Genomic DNA, 11,556 nt, shown 5'->3' on the forward strand with positions numbered 1-11,556 from the left:
ATCATTATTAATTATTATATTATCATCAGGTTTGTGGTACCTGTTACTTTTCTCTGCGCTCATAATATTGGGCCAATCACAGTCCTTTGTAATTGTTGTGGCGAATTGCTTTGTCAGCAAAGTCTTATGTTAGGTACAATAGATATCGTTAATAGATTTAAATGATTGTACGTTTTACTGTAATACACATAAACGACCTGAGATTTGAATGGTTGATTTTGTTCGCCCCCTGGAGGAAGAACAGCAGCTTCATCTTCCTCTCTGGAAAAGTCAGTATCCCATCATGCAGCGCTGTTTCAGCGGCGGTGCAGTGTGCGTACGTCAACGTGTTCTAAATCGGGACATGCAGCACTTCCATTAGTTAAAAACAACGAGCCCTGAGTGAATTTTAATTCAGTGGATGAACTGATTATATATTAGCTTTATTTTAAAAGCGAAGCGCGTCTGTTTGAGCGAGATGTCTTTGGTTTGCGCGAGTAAGTGTGTTTTGTTTCTGTTAGCATGAATGATTAGCACTGTATAGTGTTAGCCATTGTTGTGCAGTATTAGGAAGCTTCACTTTCAAGGTGTTTTCTTGATGCCTAGGGCTTTCTAGAAGAACACTCGTTATATATGTGCTGTAGTCGTAAGCTAGGAACAAAAGTGTGAATGAGTGCATAAATGTTGAGCTGAAAGTAAGTTCTGTATGCTAATTGTTGCTTGAGGTCTCAGAAACTTGGAGAAAAGTTTAAACTGAATGCTTGTATTTTGGGAGTCAGGGTGTAATCAAAAACAGGACAAAATGACAATTGATAAACTGTGTTGTTGGACAAGCAAAACGTATAAATACTAATATCAGGGAAAACATACTTTAAAACAGACATGTAGGTTACATGAATCTATACATAGAATAGTTTGATTTTAAAGATTACAAGGTAATGTAAGATCCTGTAGAGAAATAAGGTTTGTAGCCTTATACGAACATATATTGAAATGTACTGCTTGTATATTTGGGCAGTAGGCATGTATTATATACATGTTCAAATTCCACTATGATTTGGAAAAGTGTTATATGTGTGAAAAAGTAAAAAAAAAATATATATATATATATTTTATTTATTTTTTCAAGCATGTTACTGTTTTATATCGGATAAACTGTACTTGAACATACATATTATTTTTTTTACATATAAAGCAATATATCCAACTTTTGTATGGGATATAGAAACATTTGAGCAAAAGTGGTGTAATAATGATATTTTTATTCTGCAGCGGAGGGAGACATAAGATTTAGCTATTTTGCCATGTGAAAATTTATTGAATGTGTCTTTCGTAGGAATCAATCTGTGCTATTTGTTATGCGGAATGCATTTTTAATCTAAATCTGTCTCTGTCTTCAGTCTCAAATGAGATACCGGAGCACCCCTGCGTCTCTCCCGTTTCCAGTCAAGTTTTTGAGAGACGTCTGATTGAGAAATACATTGCAGAGAATGGAGCCGATCCCATCAATGGACAGCCACTGTCCGAGGAGCAGCTCATTGACATCAAGGGTAAGTCTATGAACCTGACGCTCATGTAATGAAAAGTTGGCACTCTACGGACACGGTTGCATTTCAGATGTGCCCATTAGCATGCGTATGTCTCTAAGAGAGGTTTCTGGTCTATCAGGGTTCCAATAATTTCTGAAAGGAATTTCAAAATGTAGTTTAGGTCTCACAATGCATGACTTTTGAATATAGAGATAAACTCATTCTCTGTTCCTTTATATTTAGTGTCTCACCCTATTCGACCAAAGGCTCCATCTGCCACAAGTATTCCTGCTATCCTCAAATCTCTCCAAGATGAGTGGGTGAGTTCCTAGTCACCACATAAATGTATGCAGGGCCCACTATAAACCTTATTAGCTTTGCTCATGAATATTAATTAGGTGATGTAACTTTCACCCAGTAGTTCTTGTATGTGTCTAGCTGCAGTGCATCAGGTCAAAGTTAGTTTGTCTCTATATCGTTTCTGTCTTTCAGGATGCCGTAATGTTGCATAGTTTTACATTGAGGCAGCAGTTGCAAACCACCCGACAGGAGCTCTCTCATGCCCTCTACCAGCACGATGCGGCCTGCAGAGTCATCGCTCGTCTCACTAAAGAGGTCACTGCAGCCAGAGAGGGTAAGAGCAGCTTTTAAAAAGCATTCGACCAGAATTTGAGATGTTTGATACATGGCTTTCACTAACGTGTTCATTATTCTACTTGCAGCCTTGGCTACACTCAAACCTCAGGCTGGACTGATTGCTGCACAGGCTGCTCCCGCATCCCAACCCGCTGCTGTGGTCAGTAACTGCACCAGATTTTTTTACTAATTATACATGCACAGTGCAATCAATTAGAATGATTCTGTTTTGATGTCTCAGGGTGCTGGTGGTGAGGCCATGGAGATTAGTGAGCAGGTTGGAATGACTCCGGAGATCATACAGAAGGTACGTTCAAGCACACATGGACCACTTTGTGTTGACTTCATGGCTTATGCCTATACAAGCCACTGAATGTTCAAATGTAATTATTTCTATCTTCTGTCTTTATAGCTCCAAGACAAGGCCACTGTCCTGACCACCGAGAGAAAGAAGGTGAAGATTTTAATTTCAAAGCTTGTATTTGTCTCGTGTGTGATAACTTCGTTTTGGAAGGATGCGTTGTACGGTCACTTCTTTGAAGCGCTTTGAAAGACAGAAAAGCTCTTACCTTTCTCCATTTGGTTTTGTTTTTCAGAGAGGAAAGACCGTGCCAGAGGAGCTCGTCCGAGCAGAAGAACTCAGCAAGTACCGCCAAGTGGCATCCCATGCTGTGAGTTTACGCTTTTCCATGCATATGTCAGGGTTCCCACGGTCATGGAATACCTGGAAATATCAGGGAATTTTAAAATGGTGTTTTCCAGGCCTTGAACATACATTATTTTCGAGTTACACTGTGCTCTAAAATATTTCTTCCCTTAAATATAGCTCTTGGTTAGAGTAGAAATTGCTTGCAAGTTAGCGTTGTCCGATTTGTGAGCGAATCCTTCTTTCTTTGCAGTTATTTGTCAAAATGGTTCATTAGTCGGTCTGAATGGTTCATTATGCAATAGGGCTGGCCGATATGGCTACAAAAATCTCGATATTTTTCAGATCTTCTCTGAAATGGCTCAAAAGTGATTTTATTTTTTAGAGGAACCATAATTTCGGTTGCACTTTATTTTACAGTATGTGGACTTGCAGTGTACTTACCCAAGAATGTACTGAGTAAAATTAGGTAACTACATGTACTTAATATGGGTTGGGGTTAGGTTTAGGGTTAGTACCTAGTAATTACTGTAGTTGTTGTAATTATATGGTACATAAATGTAGAACAGTACTGTAAAATAAAGTGCTACCATAATTTCACCCAAACGGCCATTGTAGCCAAGTAGAGTCAATATTTTATAGGCATTGAATAAAACATCTATTTATTAATTTAAAATTCATAATATTTACAGATTTAAAATTATGAAGGCATGTTTTGCATTGTTTGAATGCGATTTAATTGTTTCATTGACATGCACTTTTATATACAATTATTAGGGATGCTCCGATCAGCATTTATACTGCCAATACCAATCACCGAACTTCTTGTCACCTGATCGGCCGATAGCGATCCCAATACCGATCATTTCACCTTTTATCAGGGTCACTTTCATAACTGGCTTTCTGCACACTGTCACTATTAATTGAATTTTCCTCTTCCCAGTAATATCACTTTGCCTAGTTTTTGCAGACAAAAAAAGTTTAAAAGGCTTATTAAAAAGCTTTTTTTTAAATAAGACTTTAAAACGAGTATAGGCTAACTAAATATTCTCTATATAAAGGTAGATAGCCCTATAAAAATGAAATTTAGTTTCAAACTTAAGACAAACTGATAACCCATAGGTGCAATTAAACTTAATGTGACATTTTTGGTTATTAATTCATTGTCATAATTTAATATAATTATTATTTTATTTTTGCATTATATTTAATACATTATATTAAAGTATCTTAATATTATATAAATAGTTATTATATTTATAAATTACTTCCCTGCCTTCATTTTTCACTTGTGGAAAACGCGCTCTTTCGTGAGAGAGAGCGCGCGCACGTGTGTCTGACTCTACAGGTGCTACATTTGTTAATGCCATTTAATTGGGAGATATTCAGTAAAAATTTTGAATGGGGGCCTGGGTAGCTCAACGAGTATTGACGCTGACTACCACCCCTGGAGTGGCGAGTTCGAATCCAGGGCGTGCTGAGTGACTCCAGCCAGATCTCCTAAGCAACCAAATTGGCCCGGTTGCTAGGGAGGGTAGAGTCACATGGAGTAACCTCCTCATGGTCACTATAATGTGGTTCGCTCTTGGTGGGGCACGTGGTGAGTAGCGTAGGCATCCACACATGTACGTCTCCACGGTAACGCGCACAACAAGCCACGTGATGAGATGCGCGGATTGACAGTCTCAGACGCGGAGGCAACTGAGATTCATCCTCCGCCACCCGGATTGTGCATTCCAAATTGGGGAGAAAAGGGGAGAGACAAAAAATTCTAATAAAAATTTTGCTTTGCACCACGTCTTGTAACTCGCGTTATTACTGAGATGCCTTTGCCCGGCGGAGACTGAGGAGCTGCTGCCGTGAACAACGATGAGGACCGTTTCCCCTTTGCCTTGTCGCGTGTGAAACGGCACATTAACAGAACAGTACACAAACTTTTCATATTCGTCATACTCCCACTGCATCGTTCTTAACTGCTGAATAAAGTTTGTTGTCTTACAACACTATACCAGTATTCCCCACACTCCATGATGCCATGACAGTGCTGCTTAAAGGAGCCGTGCGTCTTTTGCAACATTACCGATCGAGTCATAGGACGTGAATATCGGCCGATACCGATCCGTGGTCGATCGACCGGAGCATCCGTAACCATGTTACATAGTAGCTTGATAAAAAGCATTATTTACCTTCATATATTTTAGATTATAGTTATATTACATATATTCATTTATTGCATAATACTAAATTATTACTGTATTGAATTGTCATTATTATTTTGAGGATTAGATTGTTTATATAAAAGTAATAAACTCTTTAATATCATATTAATGCTTTTCTCTCACTACATCACTCTCTTTTCTCATTAGGGTCTTCACAGTGCTAGTATCCCAGGAATCCTTTCTTTGGATCTTTGCCCAACAGACACCAACAAAGTCCTCACCGGTATGTACAAACACACATATACGCAGTGTTGCACATATGTACATTTTCACAGAAACATTACTCTGACTCTCTCTCTCTCTCTCGTCAGGTGGCACGGATAAGAATGTGGTGGTGTTTGACCGTAGAGAGGAGCAGATTGTTGCCACCCTCAAAGGGCACACTAAAAAGGTCTCATCTGTCATTTACCACCCCGCTCAGGTAAGAGCTTTCTCTCTCTCTCCCCACATATTTATAAATGAGCACATTCACAATTTGTCTGTGTTTCTTATATTTCTCTTTATGTGTCTCTGTCAGTCGGTTGTGTTCTCGGCGTCTCCAGACAGCACTATCCGAGTGTGGTCTGTTACCGGGGGCAACTGTGTGCAGGTGATCAAGGCTCACGAGGCGGGCGTTACTGGCCTTTCGCTGCACGCTACCGGAGACTACTTACTGAGCTCATCTGAGGACCAGGTAAATATCACACACACACACAAAGGCTGATTAACCTGCCTCTCAGTAGGTAGAGTTCACAAAGTTAATGTTACTTACATGTTGTTATGCATGGTAATTTATAATGTGCTGTTCTCTAGTACTGGGCCTTCTCTGATATTCAAACTGGACGTGTGCTGACCAAAGTCACCGATGAGACTGCTGGATGTGGTATGTATTACTTTGTCTGCTAGGGCTGGCAAGTATATTGAATATTTATACAATGTTGTTGTTTTGTTTTGCCATATAGTAATATATAAAACCATTAAACAATTAATATAAAACAATTGAATCATAAAAATGTTTTTTGCATTAGTACAAACGTCTCAGAATTTTTATATTGGTTCATATAAATAAAAACAGTTGGAAAACATGCCGTGGTTATTTTAAACTGGAGTTTGACTGTATTTTACGTATTGCATTAGACATTTTGAATATTCTTGGCTGTTGTGGCTGTTTGATGTAAAAAAAAAAAAAAATTATAATAATAATCACCCTTCTAAGCCATTTTAGAGCATATACAGTATATCAGGGACAAGTGATTTTCAATTGTTCTGGAGTGAAAACATTATTTTTAAATGCTGGTAACCGGTTATTACCGGTTAATTTTGTTCTGATATTTGTTTCATGAAACTAAAGGCCAAATGGTTTATCACAGTACATTTTTGGAACTACTCCACTTCATGTTGGCCGAAAAATGAAACAAGTGCTTTGATCCTGAAGGAAACCACTGCATCACACATTTCTTTGCCTAATTGCAAGTTGTCACATTCTGTGAATGAAGACCTTTTTAACAACTATGTGTAATTACTACATATGCATGCACGGTTTATCCAGGTAAAAGGAAAACATTATTAGAGTTAAACAGTACATTTCTCAGTTGTTTCCAAGTCTTCACTGAATTATTGTTAGACATGATGCATTAATACAGATTTGATGTTGCCGGGTTTTGACTCCGAAGCAGATCTGTATATAAAATTATACTTAACTGTTAATTAACTGCTTTTTATGATTTCTATGCTGATAAATCCACCACACAATTAATTACATATTTTCTCTTATTTTAGCGAGGCAAGTGGCTTATTTTGGGCTTGTTTTTCCAGACCATGTTGCTTGTTTCTCTTGTGAGATATGGCAACACTGCAGTTGGTATTTCACAAACCCCTTAGTGCAGAGTACTGTCTTTTTTTTTGTTAAATAACATTATTGACCGTTCTTTTATTTTGTTCTAACCGGTAACCTTTTGGAAAGGAGGCTGCAGATCTTCTGAACAGAACGAAAAAATAAAATTTTTGCATCTGGCACCATTAATCATGCCACGCTCCAAATCTCTGAGATCACATTTTTCCCCATTATGATGGTTGATGTGAACATTAACTGAAGCTCCTGACCCATATCTGCATGATTTTATGCACTGCACTGCTGCCACACGATTGGCTGATTAGATAATCGCATGGTTGATTGTTGGTGCCAGATGGACTTATTTGAGTATTTCTGTAACTGCTGATCTCCTGGGATTTTCACACACAACAGTCTCTAGAATTTACTCTGAATGCTGCCAAAACAGCGGCAGTTCTGTGGATGGAAATGCCTTGTTGATGAGAGAGGTCAACAGAGAATGGCCAGACTAGTTCGAACTGACAAAGTCTACGGTAACTCAGATAACCGCTCTGTAAAATTGTGGTGAGAAGAATAGCATCTCAACCCACATCTATTCTGAGATGCGGGTTGACGCTGTTTTGGCAGCACGAGGGGGACCTACACAGTATTAGGCAGGTGGTTTTAATGTTGTGGCTGATCGGTGTGTGTGTGTGTGTGTGTATATATATATATATATATATATATATATATATATATACACACACACACACACACACACACACACACACACACTACTGGTCAAAAGTTTTGAAACACTTGACTGAAATGTTTCTCGTGATCTTAAAAATCTTTTGACCTGAAGGCGTATGCTTAAATGTTTGAAATTAGTTTTGTAGACAAAAATATAATTGTGCCACCATATTAATTTATTTCATTATAAAACTCAAATTTAATAATAAAAAAAAAAAAGTTTTTGGAATTGATGACTTGGACCAAATAATAAAGAAAAGCAGCCAATAAGTGCCCAACATAGATGGGAACTCCTTCAGTACTGTTTAAAAAGCATCCCAGGGTGATACTTCAAGAAGTTGGTTGAGAAAATGTCATGAGTACATGTCTGCAAATTCTAGGCAAAGGGTGAGTACTCTGAAGATGCTAAAATATAACACAGTTTTGATTTATTTTGGATTTTGTTTAGTCACAACATAATTCCCATAGTTCCATTTATGTTATTCCATAGTTTTGATGACTTTACTATTATTCTAAAATGTGACAAAAAATTATAATAAAGAATGAGTGTTTCAAAACTTTTGACCGGTAGAGTGTGTATGAAAGTTACATTAAAACTGATTTAGAAATGTTTTACCAGGCCATCATCATTTATTTCTGGTACTTTTCAAATGCCTTTTTAAGTATAGATTTTACTGTTTTAGCCTTGTCCTAGACTCTAGGACAACTATGAAAATCCATTATAAAAATGCTAATTATTATGTTTAAAACTGATTATCTAAACAAATAGTAAAATAAACCTAAAACATTACGATATTTATACCCTTCATTTATATACCCAATATTTATACCACACCAAGCTATTTTGCCCCCAGTAAAGTTAGTACAATTAAGTCGACAAAAGTGTCAGTGAAGAGCATGTTTGAGATTAAATATTAAACAAGTGATGTTTGAAGAAAACTGAAAATTCAAGGTAAATATTGCTTGTAAGCAGAATATTTTGATTGGTCAACATTTCCAATCAAGCTATAATTTGTTCAAACAATGCAAAAAGTAAAAGTATTAAATTGATGTCTTCTGTTATTTCGTAGCTAACATTTGATCCTAAATACACAAAGAAAAGAGTTGGACATTTTTTCAACATTTCAAATTAAGTCTTTTAAAAACTTTCCATCACGGTATTCTTTTGAACACAATACAGTATTTAGATGAAAATAATGCTATGGTGAAAAACAATCTGACTTTCAGTAAAACTTTTTTTTTTTTTTTTACAAAAATCTCCTGTGATGCATGGACATGCACTGTAGGACACTGTTAGTAGACTAATAAAAAATAAAAAACTAGTGAGAGTGTGAAAAATGTTCTAGAAGTTTAGTGCCTATATTTCCTCATTTCAGATTAAAACCGCTAACCATTTTTGTAACCATTTTCTCCATCTTTTCCCTCAGCACTGACCTGTGCTCAGTTCCATCCTGACGGTCTGATTTTCGGCACGGGCACAGCAGATTCTCAGATTAAGATCTGGGATCTGAAGGAAAGAACCAATGTAGCCAACTTCCCTGGCCATTCCGGCCCTGTGACCGCCATCGCCTTCTCTGAGAATGGATACTATTTGGCAACTGGTAGGTAATGTGACCCAAACACATGGTGGAAGAGAACGTTTCAGTCTTTTGGTGTGTGTTTGCTGATTTCTGCCCTCTGTTTCTCTTGTAGGTGCTCAGGACAGTTCACTGAAGCTGTGGGATTTGAGGAAGCTCAAGAACTTCAAGACAATCACTTTGGACAACAGTTATGAGGTCTGCTGTCTCATTAAATGCCTCAAAGATATCGATGACATGCATTTTTGATGTGGTTGACTTTTTGGACAAATTTAATTTATGGAAAAACAGCTTGGCTAATATTTGTCTCTTCTGTAGGTGAAGTCTCTGGTCTTTGATCAAAGTGGAACGTATCTGGCTGTGGGTGGATCGGACATTAGAGTATATATCTGTAAACAGTGGTCTGAAGTCCTCAACTTCTCTGGTGAGATTGAGAGTATAATTACTATGCATTTGATTTTGTGACAATCGAACCATTAAGATGAAATTAAAAATTGACTCTCTTTAACTTAATGTACATTCCTGGTCTTATTGTGCATGATTCATCAGTTCATTTTAGTCTAAAGAAAAATGTAATTTTCAGAATCGTCCATTAAAATAAAACAACTTTCCTTTTCATGTCGCCTAGGCCACGAACCAATACATTTTGTGGATAAAATCAACTTTTATTTCTCACTGGATATGCCGTTTCACTTTAATTCCACATTATGAATCAGGATATTATGATTTCACATTATACAATTTAAATGTGTTGTGAAATGCAGTTGATTTTCAGATGTGTTGGGGTTGGTGTCTTGGATTTATCAAAAAGCTTCGCATTAAGTCAAACTGCTTTATTTGTTCCAGACAGTAAATTAGGCCATTTATGTCATTTTGTCTTGTTTAACCTTTTTTTCCCCCTTCTCTCTCTTCTCTACCTGTAGATCATTCTGGTCTGGTGACTGGTGTGGCTTTCGGTGAGCATGCCCAGTTCCTGGCTTCCAGTGGTATGGACAGAAGTCTCAAATTCTACAGCTTGTAGTAGAAATAGTGAAAATTCAGGAGAAAATTGGAAAGGATGTGATCTTTTTCCCCCAATTGCAATGGAAATTCATCCACTGAAATAACATGATCTGTCAGTTATAAATTGTTCATGTGTATACATAGATATACATTTACTGTCATATACATCATTGTAGTGGTTACAGAATGTCACAGACGCATACAGGATCCTCTGACTTCATCATCAGAAACTTCTATTTTGTCGATTACCACATGAACGCTTTTGGCAGATAAGGGTTCATTTGATTTTTGGGGTTTTTTTGTTTTCTCACTTTGTCTACTTGAAAGCTTTGATTGTATCTTGGAAACTTTGTTAGTGTCCCTTGATTCATTTTTTTGTGTCCTTTTGTGGACAGTAATAACAATGTGAAATAGACTCCAATAAAGTTTAAATTGTTTCTAAAAACTCTTTTCCGAGTGTTTTTTCACGTTAAAGTGTGTAATTTTTGCGACACTAGCGTAACCAAACAGAATCGAGCTGTGCAGGTTGTAGTCCAAATACGCAGAAAATACTTTGCATTTTTGAGTCATGGGCTCCCCTCTGGTTTTTCCTTTGGGATATTTATTTATTTATCCAAAATAGGGAATTTTGGATTTGAGTAGAATAAGGTCCTTGGTAAACATTACTTTAAGATACTTGGATGTTTTGCTTGACACCTCAATTATGAATGTTGAAGCCTCTGTGGTGGTGGTGGTGTTGTTTTTAGTATGTTGCTAACAAGTAACTAGAAAAGAGCTTTGTTTTTTTACAAATTGGCTTCAAAATTTGTTTGAGGCATGACTGTGTGTAATTTATGTTGTAGAACAAAACGTCCAAGTAACTTTAAGTAGCCTCATGTTTACCACAGACCTTATTTTACTTAAATGTAAAACCCCATTATAAAAACATTTAGGAAATGTCCAAGTGATGAATAAGCCTTCCGGGTTTGCCTACAAATTGACGTCATGGCTGATCAGAAAACTCCCCGTCTTCCATTGGTTGTACAAACGGAAGTCATACAAGTACAGCTCCTATTGGACCAAACGGTTGGTCAAGATTACGATTAAAGAAAATATTTCAAATCACCAGTGAAATCTGACAACAATGGTATCATAAATTGTGCTCTTTTAGCTCAGATTACGGGCTGGTTCAGCTAATGCGCATGCGCATTCTCAAATTGACCGTCTGTATCTTAAAGGTGATTGGCTCTTTTACCGATAAGGCAGGACTTCCTTTTCTACATCCGCCATATTGGGCTTTACAAGTTCTCCCATTCTTTTTAATATCATTTCTTCCTCTAGATGGCGGCAAATGTAGGGGAAAAAAATCTCTATCGCTATTTTATTGAAGGGATATTTGTATATGGGCAGATGTAGGTCGAGACCTTTTGCAGTCCAAAAAATCTAA

The 11,556-nt window shown here is 37.2% G+C and overlaps 1 protein-coding gene across 1 annotated transcript; it reads left to right on the top strand.

Annotated features, from left to right (window-relative positions):
* Window positions 1-273: 273 nt before the first annotated feature.
* prpf19 (pre-mRNA processing factor 19) lies at window positions 274-10,564 on the top strand. Its single transcript, XM_051657541.1, has 16 exons — window positions 274-476; window positions 1,380-1,529; window positions 1,752-1,828; window positions 2,001-2,142; window positions 2,231-2,304; window positions 2,386-2,451; window positions 2,557-2,598; window positions 2,741-2,815; window positions 5,157-5,232; window positions 5,321-5,430; window positions 5,527-5,682; window positions 5,802-5,871; window positions 8,979-9,152; window positions 9,244-9,326; window positions 9,447-9,552; window positions 10,052-10,564. Exons 1-16 carry the CDS (start codon window positions 458-460, stop codon window positions 10,147-10,149), a joined length of 1,518 nt encoding a protein of 505 aa, XP_051513501.1. The 5' UTR covers window positions 274-457; the 3' UTR covers window positions 10,150-10,564.
* The last annotated feature ends 992 nt before the right edge of the window (window positions 10,565-11,556 follow it).

Source organism: Myxocyprinus asiaticus, chromosome 27, assembly GCF_019703515.2.
Source record: "Myxocyprinus asiaticus isolate MX2 ecotype Aquarium Trade chromosome 27, UBuf_Myxa_2, whole genome shotgun sequence".
Taxonomy (NCBI): Eukaryota; Metazoa; Chordata; class Actinopteri; order Cypriniformes; family Catostomidae; genus Myxocyprinus; species Myxocyprinus asiaticus.

Coding starts and splice junctions, on each gene's coding strand:
- prpf19 (XM_051657541.1), top strand. Junction 5,233..5,320: donor CACCAACAAAGTCCTCACCG/GTATGTACAAAC, acceptor CTCTCTCGTCAG/GTGGCACGGATAAGAATGTG. Junction 9,327..9,446: donor CTTTGGACAACAGTTATGAG/GTCTGCTGTCTC, acceptor TCTCTTCTGTAG/GTGAAGTCTCTGGTCTTTGA.